Source organism: Scleropages formosus, chromosome 4 (genome assembly GCF_900964775.1).
Source record: "Scleropages formosus chromosome 4, fSclFor1.1, whole genome shotgun sequence".
Lineage (NCBI taxonomy): Eukaryota > Metazoa > Chordata > Actinopteri > Osteoglossiformes > Osteoglossidae > Scleropages > Scleropages formosus.
The window spans coordinates 307855-333342 of NC_041809.1; the positions used below are offsets into that span (position 1 = coordinate 307855).

The 25488-nt window shown below is 55.0% G+C and overlaps 1 protein-coding gene across 1 annotated transcript; it reads left to right on the forward strand.

The window, feature by feature from the left end:
• On the forward strand, positions 1 to 24745 carry LOC108927018 (potassium voltage-gated channel subfamily KQT member 4-like). Its single transcript, XM_029250820.1, has 14 exons — positions 1 to 176; positions 10908 to 10998; positions 11479 to 11605; positions 12813 to 12988; positions 13745 to 13870; positions 14753 to 14863; positions 14954 to 15049; positions 15745 to 15833; positions 20926 to 21146; positions 21461 to 21569; positions 22302 to 22433; positions 22575 to 22688; positions 23328 to 23457; positions 23583 to 24745. Exons 1-14 carry the CDS (start codon positions 1 to 3, stop codon positions 24483 to 24485), a joined length of 2601 nt encoding a protein of 866 aa, XP_029106653.1. The 3' UTR covers positions 24486 to 24745.
• The last annotated feature ends 743 nt before the right edge of the window (positions 24746 to 25488 follow it).

The following is a 25488-nucleotide window of genomic DNA, read 5'->3' on the forward strand; positions in this document are numbered from 1 at the left end:
ATGACCGCGGACCGCGCGCCCGGGAAGGGGGAAGCGCGCCTGAGCCTCTTGGGTAGAGCGCTCGCGTACAGCGCGCACGGCGCCCGAAGGACCGCGCGCTACCGGCGCGCGCAGATGCACCTGTACAACGTGCTGGAGCGACCGCGCGCCTGGGCGCTGCTCTACCACGCGCTCGTGTGAGTCCCCGCTGTGGTTCCGTGTGTGTGTGTGTGTGTGCGCGCGTGCGGTGCGAGGAGAGTCCATCTTCGTGCCCCTCCACCTGTTGCGTCTTTCTGCGTTTTGCCGCGTCTCTGAACCCGAGCGCTTCGATCGCGGTCCTGCGTTCATTTGTGTGCAGCTTCATCAGCCGCGCGCACACAGCGGTGTACAGTACAGTACACTACAGTATATTTACATTTATTTATTTAGCAGGCACTTTTCTCCAAAGCGACTTCCAACCAACTCCATGTAGTGCCATCAACCCACACACTTATTCACCGCGGTGACTTACACTGCTAGATGCACTACTTACACTGGGTCACTGGTCCGTACATCAGTGAAACACACACTCTCTCTACCACTCGCACACTATGACTGTGGGAGGAAACCAGAGCACCCGGAGGAGAGGAAACCCACGCAGACACAGGGAGAACATGCAAACTTCACACAGACTGAGCAGGGATCGAACCCATGCCTTCTCGCACCACCCAGGTGCTACTCGCTGCACCACCACCATACCACCAAGTACAGTACAGTACAGCACCTAGAACAGGAGCCTGTAGCAACGGTGTATGAGGGCGGTAGCCGTACCGTGTATAAGAGGGTACATAAGGGTGTACGGTACAGGTATAGAAGATGAGGAGGGTGCGCCACATCAAGCTACATCAAACACACGCCATGCGTGCGGTGTCAATAAGGGGACGAAAGGCGAGCCAGGAGCGTGAGCATGCAAACTGCGCACAGTGAGCCGCGGCGCCCGTCCTCTTGGAGACGCAAAGAAGGCCATCCTTCTCGCTGCCACGTCACGCTGACGCCAAGCCGAGTTCCGGCACGCCTGTCCTGGGTGGGCACGCGTGTGTCCCCCTCCCGTCCGCGACACGCGCCGTGTCGCTCGCCGCTCGCCTCCCAGGCCTTCGTCTCTCATGCCTGAGGTGCGCGGAGGGTTCGCGGCGCCTGCTGTCCGACCTTGACCGTGATCCGAAGGGTCGACGAGCAGCGAAAAGGTTCGGGTCAACGATGGGATCCTGGTGACGATGTCACCCCTTCCTCCCACTTCGCTTGTGTCCATTTGCTGGGCGGCTCTGCATGTTAAAGAAGTCGAGCTCCAATGAAAAGGCATAAAATGGAAGCCCCTCCCACCTTTCCTCAAATTTTCACACTTATTTAATGACATCACCACTGGCGCTGAGATCCAATTTCTTAATTGTGGTGTTTGTGTGCGCAGTCAGCCTTGCTGAGTTTGTACTGCACCCCGAACAGAGTAAAACAAACAATGGCACTGGACATACCGCGGTAAATCTCTTGCTGTTTATTCACGTCTGACCTGTGATTAGGAATCTGGGGGCAGCACAGCTGGAGTCTGTGCAGGTTTTAAATGTGTGCAAGGCGGAAGTGTGTGTGTGTGTGGGTGGGTCGGAGGGTCGGAGGGGTACAGCTGAAGGGGACCCTGTGGCTGGTGCAGCAGCTCTACAGGTGTTGTTCTCCGCATTCACACAGACTCACTCACACACACACACACACACACACACACGCTTTGGTCACCTCCCCTGCAGCATAATTATTGTTCTTGGCGCAATATGGAAAAGCAATTGGTGTTGGACTTACTGGAGATTTGTTGGGTCGTAGTGATTTATTATACACAATGATTAAAAGATATTGTTTAAATATGGGCCTTTCGTGCTGGAAAGAGTCGGGGCGCGGAGACCCTCCTTGGGTCCACGTTCCCGCGCTGAGCTGCAGCGGTGGGTCCCGTCCCAGGTGGCGTCGGCCCCGATCCATTCTTACCCGCTGGGCGGAGCAGGCGACCCACCCCCTGCATCTCCGTCACGAGTTCCTCTCAGACACTTGTGCTGAATAGCGGTGCGCGGCAAGTGCGCGAGAGGTCCCATGAGTGCGGAGACCAGGCGTGCGCAGTAGTTCCGTAAACGTGTGAAGATGCACCTTTGTCACCTTGGAGAAAAAGCCTCGGAAAGCAGCTGGAGCATCGGAGGCCCAAAGGGCTCGGTGTGGAGCAGAGACGCAGCATCAAGATATCTGTTTTCTGGTGGCTTCTGCCAGTTCGCCTTGAGCCCTCTGTGGTCCCACACGCTGCACACCTCGCACCCTTGCGTCGCAACGGGCCGGTTTTACTACTTCAGAGCCAAGTGACGTGTGACAGAATCAGTTCGCAAGCACATGAGCGTCGGTGTGTCACTTTGTTCCGCAGCGAGCTCGACTGGCACCGTCTCTTCCAGCTGTTCACCTCCGTTGTTGTCGCAGTCCAGTTGCGATTTGGACCCATAAACCCCCTGAATGGGCACCAGAAATTCACTCATCCATACATCAGCGGAACACACACATTCTCTCTCTGTCACTCACACACTGCAGGTGAACCTGAACAGCATGTCTTTGGACTGTGCGAGGAAACCAGAGCACCCAGAGGAAACCCGCACAGACCGAGTGGGGATCGAGCCCGTGTCCTCTCGCACCACCCAGGCGCTGTGATACAGCAGCGCTGCTCGCCGTGCCGTTCGCTCCTATATCGTTCAAATTTCACCCGGCGTGGCTCTTTCCGGAAGACCTGTGTCGGCGGTGCTGCTCTAGCGCAGCTGCACGTCTCTCCTCCGTGGAGAACACGACACGAAAGAGGCCGGCTGGCGACCAGCTCCCCGCAGCGCTTTTTACCAGAGCAAACAGACGCATCGGGATGATGTTTCAAAGGAACATTGTTCTTCCTCGTCCTTTGTGGTTCTCTGTACGTGGGTCTGCTCTGCACGCTTGGGCCTCCACCCTCTGTGTCCACACGTCCCCTACGCGTCCTCCACGGTTCCGCAGTTCACCTGGGCCAGCTGTCTTCAGGAGGCTGGAGGAGGCCGGAGCTCACGGAGGAACCTCGCACGAACGCAGGGAGGACTTGGCGACCGCACAGACTCAGACGCCACCTGACTGACGGAGCTGTGCTGCTGCACAAAAGTAAAACAGATTAAAAATAAGATGAGTGTGAGCAGCATATGGGATTTGATGGTACACAAACAGGCATCATTAAAAACCAAGCAAATCTATATAAGCACATAATTGGCGATAATAATGTGGGTCCTGCATGAGGTCGGAAACTAATGAGCTGGAGCACAGTGGCTTTAGGCTTTAGGACTTGAAGGCAGAAAGAAGTGGTGCTGAACAAGTCCAGAAACCAGTATGGGGGGTATCAAAATCCGTAGGCTTCCGCGGTCGGTGTCAGCTGACCTGGGGTTGGTTGCAACGTTTCGCTTCTCTTGTTGGAAGCATCGAGAGAAGCGAAACGTTGGAACCAATGTCCCGCACGACGCGGTTTAATCCAGAAGAACGAAGCCCCAAGTCAGTATGGGGGGTGTTCCAGACTGAGCACAGCTGCTGGAGATTCTCCTCTTAAACAGCAGGTTAAAGGAGGATGGAGCCAAGAACTAGCAGCACCGAGGGAGGCAGCGAGTCTTCAACATCCCTCAGATCTGGTCATGCTGTGTGTGTGTGTGGAGGTGATTTCTACAGCCCATCTCTCTCATGGTACCCTAGTCAATCCAGCCTGTATGTATCATCTTTCATTGCCTTCTATCCTACTTTTATTCATGTTTCACACATGTGACTCCTTACCGTGAGCTCATCACCACAGATTCTGGTTGGGCTGTTTCACACTCGTTTCGAAACACCGCTTCCTCGCTCGGGAGAGGGCAGCCATCGAAGCACACGCTTTGAAGGTCCCGTACGTTGCGGAGATCAACGACATCCCCGCCGTCCGTGTCCCTTCGCCGCGATGCTGGATGGCGCAGGGCTCGCAGCAGGGCTGCCGTGGCTACTAAAGGCTCCCTTTACCTTTGAGAAGGTATTATTCTTTGTTCCCAAAGTGCAGCCTGTCTCCGCATGGCTCGATCCCGTTTCCTTTACAGTATTTGATGTCTGTGTACAGGTGGGGAAACACGGGCGCTTTGTGTCTGCTCAGAAGTCTGATCTCACGCGAGGGTCTTGGACTTGATAAAGCAGCTTGGCTTATAGAGGAATGCGATGGAACACGGGGTAACGGTGCTCTAGCCGTGCCTGTAAGCCACCCTGAGCAAAGTCCAAGAACACTTGCGTTGACTTCAACGAGGTACAGAGCGCAGCCCATGTTTACGAGGTCGCCGTGATGAAGATAATTTAGCGCTGGCGTCGGTGCTCAAAGCGGAAAGCGACTTTCTTCCCCGTGACTCTGGGTCTTCCGAATCACCACGCCAGCAGATAGGACACATCTAGTGTGACAAATGGTTAGCTCCTCCAGGAAGAGGACATGGACGCACCAGTTCTGAATTCCATAGGCTTTTATTCTGAAATTCGAATAAGGCTGTGGCCAGAAGGGGAATCGGAACCAAAGACAGACTGGAACTCCTGAACTCCGGTCCTTTTTCGTCTCACGCTCCGGATTGGGGGGTTGTATTATGTTACAGAAAGGTGTGTCTCTGTGTATATTATATCTCGCCTGTTTGGCACATTGTTTGGCACAGTAGACCCAGAAGAAGACCCAGCTAATGACTACGCTCCACTGGAATGATATGTTTTTAAGAAACTGGGTGCTGAGCATCCTCAATTACCGTCTTCATCCACGAAGTGGGTGAAGCATAAATTGAAGCAATGGAGCAGGGGAACTCGATACATCAAGCCTTTCAGATTGACACGAGCTCTCATGCCTGAGACACGAAAGGAGATTATGTAGGTCAGAGTTCCAGGATGTTCTAACGGGGGGACTCGGCTTGTACAAATACGTTGTCCTTCCGTTTGGTTTGCCGGAGCTCCGAAGACATTCCGGTCCCTGAGCGATTGTGTGAAATTCTCTTGAAGAGATTCTTTCACAAGCCCCTTTATTTGCCCCACCGTGTAGCAAAGCGCAGCCAGAAGAACAGTGATTAGGCAAATGGTTTGTGTGAACAAAAAAAGTGTTCTGGGCAGATGGAAAGATTCGTGCTAGCAGGCAAGTTTCATGCAGCTGTGGCGCAGCCCTCACAGTTAATATATTTAAATTTTACTTTCAACGCTTGAGTTTTTTGTGTTTCTGGGTGAGCGTCCAGACCTAACGTACGTCTACTTGCCGAACCTTTATTCACTTTTTGTTCAGGCTCCACTTGTTCTGTAGCCTTCCGCAGTCTGCTGTGCATCACAGTCATCTCTCTCCGGGATGCCGAGGAGGTCCTGATTATTCACGCCGTCCTGAGCTCCACCGTGAGGTAGTGCCAGGCTCACCGAAATGCAAGTTAAAATATTGCAGTGTGATGAACGCTCATTAGATCATCTTTTGCATGATGGTTTTGCTGGGTCAGCTGGTGATGAGGCCATTAGTCGAACAGTCAATAAAAGTAATTGCAGATTAAATCGCTTTGCCCTTATGATGATTTCTTGGAGGAAATATGCTGATGTATGGCACGGATTTCATTCATCGCTTCCCCGACTGGCCATAAACCGATGCTGGTGATGAGGTTTGGTTCACAGGGAGCTTCTGTCCATCGTGAGCATATTGGGATTGGTCCAGAGATACTACTGTCAGCAGCACAGACTGAATGGGCAGAGCTGGTGTGTGCAGTGGGGGATTGAGGACTAGCGCACATCCTTTTACCGTAGCCCCAGCTGTGAGCGGGAGTAGAAGACTGCATGAGAGCGATGTCTGCAGGGGACCAGAGGGCTGTGTTGGCGCTGCTCTCCACACGGTCAGGCACACGGGTCACCCGGCGACCGCTGCGGCTCGTGCCCGAGTCTCGCAGCTTTGCCTCCACGCTGTCTGTCCAAATGCATGGAGCGTGAAGGCACCTAAAGGTGTTGGGGGAACAAGGCCCAGGGCAGCCAGGGTGCAGGGCGGGCGTCCCGTCGTCTTCTGCCTCTGTGGGGCAGCCTGGCTTGCAGCTGTAATGGGAGAGAGGACAGTACGGGGATACCGCGCTATGACGGTGGGAACACTGCGGTTCTGAATGGATGCACCCCCTTCAGCGGCATTGTCCCTTTCTGCCCCTTTCTCAGAAAGGACCGCTGGTCTTCCCGTGTCCATCAGCGCAGCCGGTCAGTGGCCGTGATGTGCGCGATGCGTGTGAGCGCGAAACGAGAGACGAGAGCAAACTGTGCAGCAGCTGCCCGGTGGGATGGCTGCCTCTGCACCTGTTTAAACGTTAATTCCACAGCTGTTCCTGTGTGTGTCGCTCCACCCAGTCAAATGTACGCGTTTGTGTGTGTGTTTGTTTCCCTATGCCTTCTGAAGATAGTACGCCAGCATGGTAAAACCCTGAAGCGTTGTGGGCGCTTCCCCACAAAACAAAGTGCTTTTTATAAAGTTTCGTTTTTTTAAATCTTGATTTTTTGGCACTGAGACAGAACGAGAAAAAACTTCTTGCCTTAAAGTGGGTGTCGGTGTAAAACACACTGGTGCGTGTGGGATCCGTGCGTGTGTGTGTGTGTATGTTTAAGGTACGAGACGGTACTGTATTCCGAAGCCAGCGTCGTTTGCCGCGATGCCGTGAGCGAGCGGCACAGCTGCGTGTGTCCCGAGCGAAAGGGCCCCGCAGCAGCAGGAACACCCCTGTGCCCGTGTCCTTTACGCGTTCACGTCGGAATGCGGAGCGCTGGGCTCGAACCTCTTCGCCGCCACGGCCCGGCTGCGTGCGCTCAGGGGGAGCGAAACGAGTGGCGCCCCCTGTCTGTGCCGTAAAGAAATGCTGGCCTTCTCAGCGCTGGGAGACGTATTCTTGACCTTTCCATAAATAATAATAAAGACGCTTGCTCAGCGACGCTCCGGAACATTCCTTCCTGTGCTCTGGCTCTAAGGTGCTCATCTGAAGATCGATGGCGCCACGACTCAGCTGCGCTCCAGTCAGCACCAGCAGCTTCGCCCCCTCACCTCCCTTTATAGCCCCTTGCCGGAGCCCCCCGGCTGTGGGTGCGAAGCGGAGTTTCTGATGACTGCCCGGTGCTCGGAAACAGAATCCGGGTCTCATCCCAGGGGGCGGCTGGTAGCGTATTGGTTTGTGCTCCCGCCTTTGGCCGTACGTTACAGGTTCGAATCCCACCTCCAGCAAGGCCCTTACCCTAAATTGCTCCAGTAAAAGCACTTGGCTGTATAAGTGGGTAAATAACACAACTGTAGGTGTGTTTACATTGCGAGTTGCTTTGGATCGAAGCGTCAGACGCGTGTAAATCCGAGCGAGGAGGAGATGCGTACGAAGAGCCCCTCTCTCATCAAACCCGTCCCTGTTGAGCGAGCTGCGTGAAACGCACGGAGCAGCCCTGCCTCCTTCCTCCGCGGGCGTGAGCGTATTTCACGTCATTTTGGGCACCGGTCAGGTGAGCGCTCCCTCTGCCACAGGTGCTCCGTCTTTCCCCTGCGTATGGAGCCCTCCGTGCCCGCGGAGGCGGCGGGAGCGAAGCAGCAGCTCTCCGCACATTTTTTCTTGTCGTGGGTGAGGAGATGTGGCTCCGGGCCTTTCGATGAGCTGCTCTCCAGATAAGACGCGCTGCTCGCTGGAGCTTCACAGGCTGCTGTCAGTCAGGGCATCGTTGGTCCCACGACCTCTAGGGGGCGATACCGAGTAAAGCCCACATGGCTGCGCCGTGTCGGGGGGGTCCAGCCGAGTCGCTCTGCGGCTCCGTCGGGACCTCGACCTTTCGTTCTGCTCCAGCAACGGACAGCAGCCCCGTGGGGGATGGGGATGGGGATGGGGATGGGGATGGGGGGGCGCAGGACCTCTTCCACGATTCCTGAGAGACGGGAGGGACGCGTCCCATCTGCTGGCTGCCTCACGGTGACCTCAGTGATGAGCGCACCTGTTTCTCTCACTCTGTCATTGAGTGAGAACATTTTACACTGGTAAACCTTTTCGGTGCACAAACAGACCTTTGGCTGCACTTTATTTACCCCGAGGGGAAATGGCAGCAGGTCGACAAGCCTGGGCCTTAGTGGAGAAGTTGTGCTCCTTCTCAGTGCCAGCAGTGCTGTGTTTGTTACGAGCCCTTGTGGAGTGTGTGTGTGTGTGTGTGTGTGGGTGTTTTGCTCGCTCGTGCAAACAGGGGCCACAGCAACGCTGCTGTTCCACAGTGTGTATTAAAAGCCTCTCACGCAGAGTAGTGGCCGACAGGTGCTTTCGCGGGCGTCTCGCACTGGACGTCCACTCGCTACCCGTCCCCTTAGGAACGCCCGGCACGTCGGCCATGAGCTCCTGCTCGTTCTCGGACGTTTTGACGCTTCTCCCCCGTGGCCGGTGCTTGCGGGCCGTGCGGCTCGGGTCCCCGACCCGCTGACGCTTTCTGCCCCGATGCCCCCGGCGGAGGGATTACGCCCTCAAAGGGAGGCTTTGCTGCATGTTTCTGTGCGGCTTCCACCCCCCGCCGCTCCGTCTGCCGGATTAGTCGCGGGGATGAGTGGTGTCGCCTACCTTCAGGTTCCCACCAGCCACTTCCCGCAGGGCACGCAGCGGGAGCTCCTGCCGCCACCCGACCCAGTGTGTTTCGCGGCGCTCTGTCCCGGGTGGAGACCGTCTCGCACGGCTCTCCGTCCAGAGCTCTGCCGGAGGCATCGCGGTCGAGGGACACGGGTGGACAGTGTGCCCACGCTGCTCACGCTGCTCAGTGCACAAAGGTGCAGTAGAACCTGGGCCTGCTGGAGTGTGTGTGTGCATGTACGCGCGCGCGCGCGCGCGTGTGTGTGTGTGCATATTCAACGGCTGCCCACAGCGGTGAGTCACCGTCGCTCGCCTTGCTGCCGCACTGACATTCTGATTTGCGCCTCTGAGAAATACCGGCTACAAATCGCTGTCCATCATTAACATTCCTGCTCTGTAATTATATGAGTCCACATCTGTGGCCTCGCTTCCGTTCTGCCGCGTACCAGTGAAGTTTCCGGAAGGTTCCCTGTTCCTGCTGAGGTTTCCCGTTCCCGTTTCCCGGAGTTCCCTCAATCCTGTCGTAGCTTCCTGATGGTGGCTCCCGCGTTCCCGACACAGCTTTGCACTGACAGCTGTGCAGGACAGGAGGCCGGAGCTCCGCTGTCCGCAGAACCTTCAACACCCCCCCTCCCCCCGCACAGCCACCGGACGCTGACAGACAGATGAGCTGCTGGCTATTTCAGGGAGCTGGATGGTTGGTGAGGAGATCAGCACATAAAGGGGAACTCGGCACTAATCGCTGCGCTGCTCTGCAACGGCCCATGAAACTCCAGAAATACGGTGCAGGAGGGTCCAGCACCAGGTCCAAAGGCGCCCCATATTTTAGCAACTCCATCATGCAGCGATAGAGGGCTCGGAGCCAATGTTGTACTGGCTTTTTGTCTAGAAAGTCCCTTTCCACGTAGCTTCACAGGGTTAGTGTTCTTAGTATGTGACTTGGTGTGTGTGTGTGTCTCCATGCACCTTCCTGGTCCTCGCTGGGAGCTCTGTGCCCACCCTGCTACCTGTTCTCTCACAGACCCCTGTGCCATTTTCCATCTTTAGCTCTACGTCAATGCTAATCAGCTGGTGTGTCAGTCCTCTGAAAGGTTCGAGCGCCACACACACACGCGTTCAGTGTGAGCTCCTCACTCAGGCATGTGACTGCTGCCTGTTCCCGGTACAACTGCTCTTTTTTTGCACCCTGTGGCCCATATCTAGGGCCATCTGGGCAGTGGATGTGGAGGTTGATCTCATGCATGGTGAGGCTGTGAGAAGGAGATGTTGCATCAAGAAGAAGGCAAAACCAGCCACACCAATTCCCCCCCCCCCCCAGGGAACCAGGAGCGGGAGACAGAGTGTAAATAAGAAGAACCGTGACCGGAACTGGACCACGGTGTCCAGCTGCTCACCTCCAGCTCCTCCATCCCTTGTGTAGCACAGAGGTGTTACTGGAGGTGGAGGATGATGGAGAGGCAGCGAATCACTGACAGCTCGGGACTGGTACATGGAGAAGGCGCAGCATCATCTGCAGCTTCTTCACCTTCAGCGCTCTTTGAACAACACAAGGCAGCGCTGACTGTTTGCAGCACTGACTGACTGTTCAGGACAAGCTGTTCACCTGGATTGGCGACTCCAAGTCACCTACAGTGTGTGAGTGACACAGAGAGTGTGTGTGTTCCACTGGCGTATGGACGAGTGACCCAGTGTAAGTAGTGTATCTAGCAGTGTAAGTCACCACGGTGAATAAGGTGTGTGGGCTCATAACACTACATAGTATCCATTGGAAGTTGCTTTGGAGAAAAGCGTCTGATAAATGAATGAATGTAAATGGATGCAGATATTGATTCCAAAGTACAGTGAATGTGTCACATACCGTGGTATAAACCAGTGTACGTTACGCCAGTAGCTGCAGCCAGGCATTTGCATTTTTAAACAAATTGTTATGTAAAGTGATCGATCACGACAAACACGTTAGACGTTTATCGAGCACTTAAGAGAATGACAAGAAGTGAGTCCGAAAAAGGTGAGTTTTGAGACCCTTCTTAAACGTAGAGAGAGATTCAGCAGTTCTGAGTGCGAGGGGGAGGATGTTCCAACACATCGGAGCCGGAACCGAAGACCTTCGCGCTTTTAATCCCTTTACTTCTGCCGGCAGGGCAGAGGACAGAGAGCCAGCTGGAGCTCAGGGTGGCCCGGGGAGGTGCCGCTCTCATCAGGAGCTCCTCAAGCTCGCTGGGTTTCCGTACTGTGACCTTGTAGGTCTCCGTGGCTCTCAGAAAGTTCCGGATTCTGAGCTCCACCTGACTCGGCTCTCGGTCTCTGCAGGTTCATCCTGGTGTTCGGCTGCCTCGTTCTCTCCGTGTTCTCCACCATCCCGGCCCACCAGGACCTCTCCTCCCACTGCCTGCTCATCCTGGTAAGATGAGAGCGCCCCCTGCGTGCAGCACGGCTCGCACCTGCTGGGCTCCAGGACCTCTGGCCGTTGGAAGTGTGTGAGCAGCTGTGTTCAGCGCACACACGCCTTTGGAGTGTTTAGCAGCGCAGAAGTGAGAGGAAACTGCAGACTGACATGATGCTGCTGCCAATGAGCTTTTGCCTGCTGGCTGTAAAGATTTTGCTCAGTAATGACGATCGTTGGAATGTAGGTACCAGTGGTATGACTCAGAAGTCGCGTGTGTACGTGTGTGCGTGCGTGTGCGTGCATGCGCTCGTCTCCCACTCATAACACAACTGTCGAGAGCACTGAGCACAGCTTCAGCCACTGACCATCCTGAGCACCGAACCAGAGCCAGGTGTTTCTCAGCATCCAAAAGCCTGTCGGGCGGGGGGCGGGGGGCGGGGGGCTCCGCATACATGCCGCTTACTTCCTGTTGTCTCTTCGTCCTGTTTCCTGCAGGAGTTTGTCATGATTGTTGTGTTTGGCCTGGAGTTCATTCTGCGCGTCTGGTCTGCGGGCTGCTGCTGCCGCTACCGAGGCTGGCAGGGCCGTCTGCGCTTCGCCAGGAAGCCCTTCTGTGTCATCGGTGGGTCTCTCGCGCACACACACTCACGCTGACCCGTGTCCCCATCTACTTGCTCTGTACAGCACACGCCATCCCGGTTCATGTTGTTTATTCTTCACTCGGTAATCCTGCCACCTGTAAGCTGCTTAGCGGGTGCCGGAAGTGCCCTGTGGGGGCGGGGTGCGGGGGGGCCTCTGCAGGGGGTCTGGCCCTGTGTATCCTGCGCGCTACTCGGATGGACGAGTGGCAGTAACACAGCGCCGGATCTCCCCGCTTCACTGCGTCCCCAGCGGACATCCTCCCCCAGCTGCCCTTTGACCTTTCAGGTGCCCTGTGTCACGGGAGGGACACAGGAGAGTCGTCGCTGACACAGGGCACCTGCGGGCAACCTTCCTGTGGCGCCCAAGAGGGCGGAGGAGCCTGGGCTGCTCAAGGTGGGCTCAGCAGGAAGGGAGCCCGCTGCTGGCAGAAAGGAATGATGGGAGATGTGTTTGGGATCAGAGGTAGGAACAGGACGGTGGACATGTGTCCATGTGCCTCCCCTCCTCGTCCCTCTCCACTGGCTTGCTGTAGCCGCCTCTAACCTGGAGCCAGTTCATCACTCTGGTTACGGTCTACAGGATGGTCGAAGGATCCGAATCTCAGGGCCTACAGGATGTGATCGGTCCCCACAGGGCAGGAAGAGCAGAGCTGTGCTCCTCCCCCACTGACGCTTGGTGGTCCCACTGACAAGGGTCCAACGTCAAAAGTCTGTAGGTTCTCAGTTTGGTCCCCGATGTGATGGAGTGAGCTCCCTGTGTACCTCGGAGTTGCTGAATCCCTCCCACATTCAAGAAGGGTCACGAACCCATCTCTCTGAGAGCCACTTCTCTCCTAAACCCCTGACAGCTCCATCGATGAGTCCAACACCATCTGGTATGATCATCTACGTATTTGCTGTTTGAATATCACTTCTAAAGGAGCTACTGGAGGGATGTGAACCAGCAACGTAGTGGTGTCACACACACAAGCTGCGTGTCCATAATCCTGTGTGTGTGTGTGTGTCAAGGTTTTCGTCTGTTGATGATGCATTTTGTTACTCTGAACTGTGTGGCAGTTTGGACGAAAGTGTTTGATAACAATAATATTAATTTATTATTATTATTATTATTATTATTATTATTATTATTAATAGTAATGTGGTGTCTGAGTCACGGCTCATGTGGAATACGAAACGCTGCCCACACAGACATCATCGTACTCATCGCTTCGCTTGCCGTCGTGTCGGCGGGCAGCCAGGGCAACATCTTCGCCACTTCTGCTCTGCGTAGCCTGCGCTTCCTGCAGATCCTGCGCATGGTGCGAATGGACCGCCGGGGCGGCACCTGGAAGCTCCTGGGCTCTGTCGTCTACGCACATAGCAAGGTGGGTCTGCGCTGCCCCAGACGGGCGCAGGCGGGCTGCGCCTCGAGGGCCATCGGTAAGAAATACCCGCCTGCCTCGTGTAACAGGGGCTCGTACAATTAAAAACCGTGACTACGGAAACATATACCATTTTTACACGCTAAAACAGACCGAGTATAGGTGGCGTGGCGGCCCAGCAAGTAGCGCTGCTGTCTCACAGCGCCCGGGTGGTGCGAGAGGGCGTGGGTTCCATCCCTGCTCAGTCTGTGTGGAGTTTGCATGTTCTCCCCGTGTCTGCGCGCGCTCTGGTTTCCTCCCACGGTCCGGAGACATGTCTCTCGGGTGGATTGCTGTCTTTAAAGTCAGCTACAGCGAGAAAGCATGTCATTGTAAGCAGGGTATCTAGCAGTGTCAGTCACCCTGCCGAATAAGGTGTGGGCTGGCGACTCTGGAGTTCAGGGGGGGTCGCTTTGGAGAAAAGCGTCCGCTGAACGAATGCATGTAGACGTATTCGCTACAATGGCACTTTCCCCAGTAATGCAGTAATTTTATGTCCACAACAGCTATTTGATTCACCACGTTTCACTCTGCAAAGCACACGGGCTCGGCGCTTCATCTGTGAGAAAACTAAGCGCTGCAAACGTTTCCTACTTCCTGCTCCCTACTTCCTACTTCCTGTCACATGGACCGTCTCCACCAATCAGAGCACTGACGATGGAAAATCTGTCACAGCTCAACTCTGCCGTGGTCACTCCTTGCTGTCTCCCTCTGTCGCAGGAGCTCGTCACAGCCTGGTACATTGGCTTCCTCGTCCTCATCTTCTCCTCCTTCCTGGTGTACCTGGTGGAGAAGGAGTTCAACAAGGAGTTTGCGACGTACGCAGACGCGCTTTGGTGGGGCACGGTGAGCGTTCGCGGGGTACGGTCGGCTGCTCGGGGCGCCCGGGGCCCTCGGTGCCACTCTCGACGCTGGCGTGCCGTCAGTCCATCAGCTGAACTTCGCAGCGCTCATGCCTCTCCAAGGAACCTTCTGGAAACGTGGCCAAGTGGCTGACGTTACCGACCCATATTTCGGAACGGTGCCGTGAATTGTCTGGCGGAACCCGTAAGACCGTATGCGGCTCACGAGTTGTGTGGTCAGAAGGTGCCACACGCTCACTAAGCTGTATGAAGCAGACAGATGTTTTCAGCTGAAAGCCTGCAGATGGTGTTTCCATGGCGACGGGGGGCTCAACGAACCACTGAGCACGTGGAGCTCACCTGGGAGGAGTTGTTAGTCGGGTACGAACGACGCTGGCGTTGACCGCGTCTCGTGCCGATGCAGACGACTGCTGGCTGATGTCACAGAAAAACACAGAAAACTGGCTGCCGATCCTGTGACGCCAGCGGTCAATATTATTTTCATTACCGCTCCATTTTTTATTTAGGGGCAGCAGGTAGCGCGCCAGTTCGCCCCGCCACACTGGGGGATTGCACGTTTATAACCCACCTCCTGCTGTAGTGCCTGTGATCCAGGCACTTATCCTGAATGGAGACAGTAAAAATTACCCTGCGATGTAAATGGGTAAATCAGTGTAAGAAGCTCAAGTCACTTTGGAGAAAAGCATCTGCCGCTGCGGTCCGCTCCGTTCCTCGTGCGGTCGCCGTTCTGACAACTCTGAGCCTCGGCGGATCTCGCCACCGCAGCGCCCCCTGTCGGGGGCTCCCTGCGAACCGCAGTCGGCACGAACAGCCCTGCGCGCTGAACGTGAAGCGCTGACGTGCGCTGTTCCCTGTGGGTCCCCAGATCACCCTGACCACCATCGGCTACGGAGACAAGACCCCCCAGACGTGGACGGGGCGCCTGCTCTCGGCCGGCTTCGCTCTGCTGGGCATCTCCTTCTTCGCGCTGCCTGCGGTGAGTGCGCCGCAGAACCGGAGCGAGCCGCAGACCCCCCCGCGGTCGGCCCGCGGGACCTTGACCGCGGCCGCGTCCGTGCGTTCGCAGGGCATTCTGGGATCCGGCTTCGCTCTGAAGGTCCAGGAGCAGCACAGACAGAAGCACTTCGAGAAGAGGCGCAACCCGGCTGCCAGCCTCATACAGGTATGCGAGTACTGTAATGTAAATTACAGTATATAATTAATATTTCACAAATATAATTAATTTTATTTACCGTGTGTAAATACTGTAAGTAAAATATATACATATATATATATATATATATACAGTATGTATGGTGTTTTCTTCATTCACCTGTCGCTCAGCGGCCCGTTCACTTTCGTTGGCCGCTTGTCCCGAGCGCCGCGGTCCAGAGCCTAATCCGGAGCTCTGGGCTCAAGGCGGAGGGGGACGCACTCCGGATGGACGCGCTCCGCCCGTCCTTCGCAGTTCTTCACTTTTCTCTTCCCTACGATGTCTGTCTGTAGCGACGGCCGTTCGCCCAACTCGTCGAGCGGTCGCTGTATTTCGTGATCAAATCGTCGCCTTTCAGTAGCGACTCCGCACTTTGCCGTGTTTTTTCTCCCTTGCGCCGATCGCCACGTGAAGGCAGCCAACGAGCAGCCTGCAAATCACACGCACGCACCCGACAACCTTCCCCCCTCGCCAGCCACGCGGGGCAGTCCAGGTGAGGGCTGGCGGGCAGCGCGGCGCAGCCCCAGGATGGTCATCGCTCTGTTTCTCCCGAGTCCATTTGCAGGTGGCGTCCTGCCGTGATGTCCAGCAGGGGGCGCACTCGCTCCCGTGACCTCTGACCCCACCGTGTCCACTCTGCTCTGTGTTTTCTTCTACCACACCAGGCGGCGTGGCGCTTGTACGCGACGGATGCCGGGCGGCCGTACCTGAGCGCCACCTGGCAGCACTACCGAGCGCTGCTCCCGGCTCTCAGGCACGTAGGCCTCCCGCGGCGCGGCGTGGCGCGGCGCTCGCCTCCCTCTCAGCCTCTGGACTAATGAGCTTCTCACCTTGTTTTGTTTTGTTTGTTTGTTTGTTTGTTTGTTTGGTTGGTTGGTTGGTTGGTTGATTTCTTCCAACCCTGCTCCCTCTGGCCTTCTTTCTGTCATCTCGTACCTCCTCTCCTTCCCACTCCTCGGTTCCATGTGTCCTGCACGTAGTGTGTGTGGCGTAGTTACGCGGCTGATGAGAACTCGGTTTCGGTTGCTACCTGGAAGCCTCCTTTGAAGGCCTTGCATTCCTGCAGTCCTACACAGTAGGTACCCGAGTGGCGGCTGCTGCGCGTCTGCTCTCCGCGTCCTCTCTTCTTGCTCATTTTGCTCCTCCCACTCTTCTTGCCCCTCCCACTGCCTTGCTCAATTACCTCCTCCCACTTTTGTACCCCTCCCACTACTCACGCCACTCTGGCTCCTCCCACTCATCCTACTGCTCTTGTTGCTCCCACTGCTTCAACTTCTACCCCTTGTGTGCTTTCTTTTCTTCCCCCACCCCTGGCTCCTCCCACAGCCATAGCGCCACCCTTTCTCTTGGCATAACGTGCTCTGTCATGTTGCCTGACGTCTGCACTGCTGTAGATACAGAGATCATTTATGCCCCACTGTGGCCATGTGACAATTTCAGCATCACGGTTGGAGCCATCACCCCACGCTCAAAGGACCAGGGTTCAAATCCCACGTCCTGCTGTAGTCCCCATGAACAAGGTACTTACACTGAATAGATACAGTAAAATAGCCTTGCTGTATAAGTAGTTTCATATGTTAAATAAAATGTAGGTACGGCTGGGCCACTTCACCCCGCCGAGGATGCTGTTCCATGTAACTCGGGGACACTAGAGTGCCGTGGCTCCTCTTTCGGCTCAGGCTCAGCTCAGAGATCCATCCAGCTCTGTCATCTTTCCAGAACAATCTCCGTAAATCCGGCAGCCTCTCTGCATCATGGCTCTTAGGCTCCTTTAGGTCCCCAGATACCCTGGGAGGTCCCCGGTGACTTTCCGGACAAACGCTGACCGTATTGGTAAAACTTACGCGCACGTGAGCCTGCCGGAGTGTTCAGGAGCCCGGTGGGGGTCTCTGTGTCTCACTTGCCAGGAGTGTGTGAAAGACACCGCGGTGCATGTGTGCTCACCGTCGCCGTGCAGTTCTCTTTATCTCGTGGCCGATGGTGTGCCATACGGCGCGCTAGCGTTCACCGTAGCATCAGCACGAACGGTGTGTGTGTGTGTGTGTGTGTGTGTCTCTGTCTGCGTCTGAGTACCTGTGAGTGTCCAAGCGCTAATCTCTCCGTGTTTGTCTCTTCTGGCATTCCGTGACCCCCCAAGGAAGGAGCAGGGCGACACCTCGAGCAGGTTTGTCACCGGTAAATGCAAGAGAAAACACACACGAGACTCTCGAAGTGTAGTGTTTTCCGTTTCGCAGGAGTGTAGGACCGCCTTAGTTCTGCTCACTTCCGCAGTGTTTACAGCCTTTGTGAGTGCTGCTGATTCTAATAGGTCGCCAGGCTGCTGTTACCATGGAGATGAAAGTGGAAATAATAATGCGAGTTAAAAGTGGCACAGAAATGAGAAATATCATTCACGCTTATGGGCTGAATACGTTCAGTGTTGAACAGGGGCAGAGAACATGTGTTTTTATTCTGTTAATTTACATAGGAATTAAACTTTTAACAGTTTTGTAGTTTTTTTAATTTAATAGTTAATCTATTATAGCTGTATTCTGAGATATTTTCAGTGAATAAACTGAGGAACGTGTGTGTTATTGAGCTTTTATTGATTTTGACATAGTGGTAAAAGTGACTTACAAATATAAAGCTTGTTGTGCATCATCTTCCTGTGCGACACCGAAGCTCCACGTGAAAATGGAACATGTGACATAGATGAGCTCTTCTTCGGGTTATTTACCCTCCTGACCAAACATGGTCCAGCATCTGTGCAAGTGAGCAGCAGCAGGGCCATATACAGCACGGGGGTGTAACTCGGCGCTGGGCAGCACTACAGGTCAAGGTGGGCTTCTTCTGGACAGCATGTCCACCCACTCTGAGCATGTGCTCCGTTTGCGGTGTTCGGCTAATTAAAAGGCTCCGCAGGAGGTCACCGGTACATTATGTTCACGTTTATTCATTTAGCAGATGCTTTTCTCCAAAGTAACGTACAACTTAGAGAAAACAAAAGTGTATTTTACCAACAGGCAGAGGTGCAGACGCAGACACGTGATTCTCGAAGTGCAGCCACTGAGTCCAAAAGCACCACTCAGCCAGCATAGGGCCACACAGGTAGCCGAACCTAGCACTCATAAGGGAGTACAATTATTGAACATATAATTTCGTACAAGTTTATGGATTACATAGGAGGTCAGCAGAGAAGTGGGAGAGTGAGAGATGGGTTTAAGACCCTTCTTGAATGCTGGAAGGGATTCAGCAGCTCTGAGGGACATAGGGAGCTCATTCCACCGCACTGGGGCCAAAACCAAGAACTTAGAGACTTTGATTCTGGACCCTTGTCAATTCCAACTCCAAACGCCCAGATGTGGAGGAGCTCAGCGCTCTTGCTGGGTTGTTGGGACTGATCAGGTGCTGTAGATATTGGGGTGCAGATCTGTTTATGGTCTTGTAGACCGTAACCAGAGTTTTGAACTTGATACATGTAGAAACAGGGAGCCAGCAGAGAGGAACGAGGAAGGATCACTTAGGATCGTTTGGCACGTCAAGCAAACCTCGTACCGTGGTATTCTGTATCAGCTGGAGAGGACTGATGGAGAAGGCATGTAGTCCGGGTGGGAATTGACCATGGCCTGGACCAGTACAGCTGTGCAGACTCTATTGTGAGATAAGGATGGATCGTTATTCCCGGGACATGAACCCATGAAGGAGGTGAGACGAGGGACTTGAGTTCCCAACAGGTGGACAGACCAGCTGAGAGGTGGAGGATCTCTCTCGTGGAGAGGTTCACTTCCAGTGGTGATGAGTCATCGAGGCAGAGATGCCTAACGCACAAACTCTGACATCCAGACGTGCGGAATCTGTGGCCGTGCCAATTGGTTCATTAAGAAGATCTCTTCGTCGTGATCGGCTCCTTATGAAGCTCCGGCAACGGTGACTGGCTCGCCGAGGAGCGTGCGACGCAAGTACGTGCTGAGCTGCAGGGCCCTATGGATGGGCCCTATTAGACAAGCTGCCACTTAGTGCCCCCCTGCAGGACTGCTGATTATCCCTGTTATTCAGCCAGGGCTCTGCATGCTCCCCAGATCCTCCTTTGTTCCCACCATCCACCTCCCTGCAGGAGACCGCGCTCATTACCTGCCACTTGTGGCCGAATAGCGCTGCTCGTGCTTTTCGTGTTTGCTGTTGGCCCTGTAATTGGAGCTTTTTGATCGCGGCCCGCGCTCGGCCCAGAGCGGGAGGGATCTGAAGGCAGCTCTGAAAATGGGAATGTAATTTGTTGTTTTTCACTTTGGCCAGCGGTGAGAAGGTGGTCGAGCTGGGCAAAAGTGCGGCTCAAATCACCGCCATGTTGCTTCCTCCGGGATCCCGCTAACTGCTCCTTGGGCAAACAAACACGGGCACTTTCAGTGGAAAAAGCGCTTGCGTTTCCCAAGTCCGAGCTACAGGAGCAGCAGGGACCCGTGCGGAGCTTGCCGGCGCACCCGGAGCACGTCTCTGGCCTCAGGAGACACGGTGCCCGTGTTGACCTTCTCTGCTGGACGGCTGGTTGCCACTCAAGTCCCCACCCGACTGAAACCGCCGAGGAGGAGCACTTGTTCGGTCGTTGGCGTCGCCTCGCGGGTCTGGCCTCCAAAGCCGTGTGGAACCACAGAAGCACGTTAGCGGCAAATCGCTAAGCAAAGTGTAATCATGTAAACGGATGAACCGGTAATGTCGTTTCGCACCGATTGATGCGTGTTTATTTTAGGCCACTATGTTGCGATGTCGTTTATGCTGGTGCTGCCATGGAAAAGAGAGGTCGTATTCCTCTCTTTGTGCCGCCTCCTCTGCTGCCCCCTGCTGGTGGAGTAACTCATGCTCGTGTGTCTTCTCCGGGGCCCTGGTAGGAGCCTCGGTAAAACGCAGAGGCTCTTCAGGAGGTGTTCCGCACAGAAGCACAGGTACCTGGCTCGAGTGCTAGATCTTTGGATATGCTAATGAACGGCAGGCACATGGGTTTTGACATCGGCAAAGCACCCCAAGGGGCCCCGCCCCCTCACCTTTACCACACCTGCGCTCCCACTCCTAGGCCGTTCTTTGGATATTCTTCTTTACTTTGTGGATTTTGTTTTACTGGGAATTTGTGTGCCAGTGCTCTGGTTCCTTCTTTGGACTTGAATGGTCATGTGACCTGAGCCTCGCCCACTTTCTTGAAGTTCCCACAAGTTCTGGACGGCGTTCTTGGCTGACTCTCTGGCTCTGTGCCACCCAGTCGCATGAGGCCCGCATGACCCTGTCACCACTCCCTGCAAGCATTCTGTAGCCCCAGCCCCTCCCCACCCAAAACGCCCTGCCGCAAAGCATGCTGGTCCTTAGTGTGCTCCATAGAAAGTGCTGGACTCCTGGAGCTTTGATTTTTCTCTATTTTTGTAGCTTTTTGGCTTGAATTTTGGCCAGATGCTTCTGTCAGTTCCAGTGGTATATGAATGGAGCCGGAGAAGGAAACGGCGACACCCGTGTTGCTTTCATGTAATTTCCTTGGTGTGGAACATAACGAAATCTGTGTCATACAGTAGGTGTGAAACAGCAATTGGCCCTTTAGTCACTACCTGGCCGAGTGACCTTTAGCAGTAACGACTGCAACTAAATGCTTCTTGGAGCCATAAATTCTAATAAAATGTAGTGTGAAGAAGTTAGAGAAGCAGAGGAAACCGGAAAGGGGGCAAATGTTTCTATATATAAAAACTGCGCAATCTCATCTTTACAAACCTGTCAAGGTGCGACAGCAGATCAACAGCAGATCCACGTGCGAAGGGCTGTGAGGGTGTGCCTGTCGGGGGTGCAGGGCCCCCGTCCAGGAGTTTAAATGAGACGCCTTCTCTGCCCCGCAGCCAGAAGCTGAGCTTCAAGGAGCGCGTGCGCTTGGCCAGTCCCCGCGGTCACAGCATCCGCAGCCGGCAGTCGTCCGCCAGCGACCGCCGCTCCCCGGGTCCCGACCCCAGCGCGGATGGAACCAGCCCAGCCAAGGTGCAAAAGAGCTGGAGCTTCAACGACCGCACGAGGTTCCGGCCCTCGCTACGCCTGAAGAGCCAGACTCGAGCGGCGCCGGAGGGTGAGGCCCGTTGCCTTGTCAGCGGCCCAGCAGTCTCGCGGGGTAACGGGGATGTGTGTGAGCCCGTAGTGCGGGTAAGGGCAGCGACAGCAAACATCACTAGGGTTCGTTGTTCGACTCACGAGTGCGTAGCGGATGCTGGCAGTGGACTCTAACGGTCCATTCAGCGAGCGCGTGGATTATAATGTGCACTTCAGAAACTCATGAGGGAGGGACACGGCTGGAGGGAAAAGCTATTTTTGTACCTTACTGTCTCAGTCCTGATGGCCTGATGACTGTGTGTAACTCCTTGTTGTGGCCCCCTCCCCGGGCAGCGGACGGCGCTCAGGGTGCCGACGACGCCTTTGATGACAAAGCCTGCCACTGCGATGCGTCCCCGGTGGACCTCACGCCAGCGCTCAAGTGTGTCATCAGAGCCGTGAGGTGAGAAGGTTGGCCGGCCGACCCGTGAGCCCTGGGACCTGGGCGTGGCCAAAATTGCAGGATATCAAGCAGACCGCATCTCCTAGTGCTGCCGGACCGCTCACCGGAGGGGTCGTGTTCTCTTCGTATTTCTGCCTTGTCCTCGTGGAGCCCCAGTCAGCAGGTGTGTCGCTGACTGCTAGAGGCACACCTGAGCAGACGCGCGCGCGCGCGCGCACACACACACACACACACACACACACACACACACACACACACAGAGCGGAGAATCGCGACCCGATCACGATGCCTCTGGGGAGACCGAATGGATTAGAGCAGAAAGTTGGTCCCAATCGCTTATTTGCTACTGTAACAAAGGGCCGTCATTATGCTTCACGAAACAGCGGGGAACAGCCGGCTGTGTATTAATTTGCGCCATTTCCTTTGGAGCCAAAGGTCACAGGTTCAAATCCCACCTCTGGTTGTAGTACCCTTGAGCAAGGTACCCAGCTGTACAAAGGGGTAAACAGTTGTTTGTAGCTTAACACTGTAAGTCCCTTTGGAGAAAAGCCTCAGCTCAGTGAACTCGGGTATTATTACCTTTGATCGGTCCGATCCTTGTGTCTGGCAAATCGTGGCAGTGCTCTGCAGTGTAGGAGGAGAGGACCTGTCAGTTTCATTGTGCCGTTATATGACCGGTCACAGACTGGGCTCCACTAGTCCCTCACCCCCCCATCCTCCGTCTCCCCACAGGATAATGAAGTTTCTCGTAGCGAAGAAGAAGTTCAAGGAGACGCTGCGGCCGTACGACGTGAAGGACGTGATTGAGCAGTACTCTGCAGGACACCTGGACATGCTGTGCCGCGTCAAGAGCCTGCAGACTCGGTGAGGAGGAGCTACACACAATGTCACTTTGTCTGTGTGTGTGCAGCGCGTACGCTCGCATATGTCTGGGTGTGTGTTTGTCACTGACCTGTGTGTGTGTGTGTGTGTGTGTGTGCGCGTGTGTGCCCTTTCCCCATGCAGGCTGGACACCATTGTGGGTCCACAGCAGACCCGGAGCTGCGGATCCAAGAATATTTCCTCCCCCTCCCTGCACTTATATTACAACCACAACAGGTGGAAGTCCTCGGCCCCTGGGTCAGCCCCGCTCCAGTGTTGGGTCGAAACCCTGAGTTTCTACTCATAGAAAAAAACACAAATGCCTGAAATGAACGAAAACACTCTTGTCTCCTCCTTCTTCTTCTTCTCTCTCTCCTTCTTCTACTTCTTCTTCCTCCTGCTTGGTGATGATCTACGGTGTGGGATGTACGGCCGTTTTGCACATTGCTTTCCGCTCATTTCCATAAATACACAGGTTATTCCTCTGGAGCCACATTCTCCCCGAACCATAGTCCTATTTGTGCTCTTCTTCTGCCTGCTGGAAAAAGTCACTTTTCTGCCTCCAGCTGGTTTCTCTGACCTTTCTGTCTGAGGTTCCACCCTGGGGTTCATCAGGCCCTGTTTCTCCAACCTGCTTTGTGTCCATTGTGCCATGAAGATGAGGACGCTCGGTGTCTCCGGCGCCCTCGTCAGCGCTTCTGGGTCGAGGTGGTGTCGGCTGGCTTCTCTCACCCCTTTGCTCACGATGTTGTGTTGGGGCTGAAGGTCATGGTGTCTGTGACCTTTCTGTCGCCGGTCCTGGGCCTGAGATGGTGACGGTTGCTCTTCTGGAGCTGATGGTGTGGATGGAGGCTCCTCGCTGGCCCCTGACTGACCGCCCACCCCTGTGTGCTGCAGGGTGGACCAGATCCTGGGCAAGGGCCACATCCAAACGGACAAGAGGTCCAAGGAGAAGGTCCTCACCCCCGACGCTGAGGCGCTGGACCACATAAGCATGTTGGGACGGGTCTGTAGGGTAGAGCAACAGGTGAGCAAAGCCACAGTTCTCAGACAGGACCTGCTGCAGTGCTTCTCCGCTGCTGTTGCTCTCAGGCGTCGCCCGTGTGTCTGACTCTTTCCGACATCATCACTAACCCGCTACCGCACCTCCAGGTCCAGTCCATTGAAACCAAACTGGACTCGCTGCTGGACCTGTACCGGCAGGCGCTGCGCAAAGGCTCGTCCTCCACCCTGCAGCTCGTGGGACTTGAGCAGGTGTCCGGCTCCCAGAGTTCCACCTTGCGGAAGGAGCACTGCAGCCCGACGCAGGAGTCTCGCTCAGCCAGTATCAGCTCGCCACGGCACTTGCACCTTGTCCTGCCCCCAAACGAGCTGGGCCTCAGTCTCAACAGCCCTCCGTGCGGCTCTCAGTCCTCCTCGCTGTTCAATCCATCTCCTCCACCTCCGGAGAGCAGCTCCACCAGCTCCCCGCCGCCCCCCCTGACGCCCAACAGCCTCTCTAGGGTTGCATTTCCTGACCTTGCCAGGTCACGGCCCATCCTCCCCTCATCACCCACTACTCTGCAGCTGCCCTCTTTGTCCCCACCTCCTGGACATTTCTCCAGCTCCTGTGAGGCGGATGCAGAACGAACCCCCGCTGGGCTCCAGCTGAGGAACGAGTGCAATGCCGAGGAGGACGAGTCGTGGAGGCGGGACGCTAGCCTGGAAATGGGCCCTGTCGCGTCGCCGCGCTCTCCCCCCGCCGACAGCCTGGACAAGTCTCCGTCGGTCCAAGACTTCCTGAGCATGGACTCTCACCCTGAGCTCTCCTTGAGCTGCAGCAAAAGAAGGGCAAACAAAACATCCCAAAGGGCCCAGATGTCCCCAGCAGGCAGCGGGGACAGGAAGGCAGAAGTGCTCCCTGACAACAGGGACCGGCACACGTCAGGAAGCAGCTTCGGCGTGCAGCGTGACCCTCCCGGAGGCCCGCTAGGGGCTGAACCAGTGCGGCCACCTCCAGCAGGACAATCTCCAGCAGGACTGGTCCACAGCATCCCAGAGCTAAGGCTCACATAGGCTGCGGTGGCTTTCGAATGAGGCCCAGACCGATCACTCGTGTCACAGCGAGGGCCGAGTCCACGCGCTCAGGGTGAACGGAGCCTGCCAGGGAGATGCTCACAGCAGAGCCCCTGACCCTTTGGCTCGAGCGTGAGGCAGCCTTCCGGGGCCTTTCGCACACCACCTTTCCTTCTTCTCAGTCACCGGTTCGAGATTCAGACACTCGTTCGTCAGCCAGGGGAGGTTACGTGTTCACGCTCCATGGTCATAGTGACTGGTTCACCTCACATCCCTGGGTCCCTGAAGCCTCAGGACATGAATCCCCTAGTGCCATCGGGGGGGGGGGGGGGCTGTTTGCACCGACGGTGTAACAAACAGAACAACAGATGCTTCACAGACAGAAGAGAATGTTTCCTGTTATTTCTCATTTGTTTTTCCTCATGGAAAACCTGCTAAGTCTTCACTGTTTCTCGTGTTCAAAAACTCTTGTCTTTTGATATCCTCCGAGGAACATCTCACACAGCATCACCTTCCTTGCGCTGCTCACTGAACAAGTGAAAGTGTATAAACTCTGATGGTTTTAGCTTTTTATGTTTGCTCGTACAGTTTTTTTTTTTTTTTTTTTTTTTTACCCAGTAATGGTGTTTAAGGTGCCTTTTTAACCCGTTTCTGGATTTGTTCTCTTCTTTTTATTGGGGACAGTCTAAAAGTTCAGCAATATAAGCCAAATGAACTTTTTCTGACTTTCTTGTTTGAGTCATTTAACTGAGAAAATACGAGGCTACTTTTGGCTTTGCTCAACTACGATACTATGATAATTTATTTGCACATTCGAACTGGCCTTAAATGACATTTGGGAAGCTCTTTTTTAAATCTATTTTCAGAAGTTATGTGCTGGTGAAAGAGATCATGTAACTGAAATGTAATTTTCATCACAGTACTTGAATAAACGGAGGAATAGTAACATCATGTCTCCAGTCTACCTTATAGCTTCACATTGTGCTCATAATAACTATAAGCA

Excerpts from the sequence above, each read along its gene's own strand:
- LOC108927018 (XM_029250820.1), top strand. The coding sequence starts at position 1 with ATGACCGCGGACCGCGCGCCCGGGAAGGGGGAAGCGCGCCTGAGCCTC. Across the intron at positions 12,989-13,744 it reads TCGTCTACGCACATAGCAAG|GAGCTCGTCACAGCCTGGTA; the intron begins GTGGGTCTGCGC and ends CCTCTGTCGCAG. Across the intron at positions 22,689-23,327 it reads TGGAAGTCCTCGGCCCCTGG|GGTGGACCAGATCCTGGGCA; the intron begins GTCAGCCCCGCT and ends TGTGTGCTGCAG.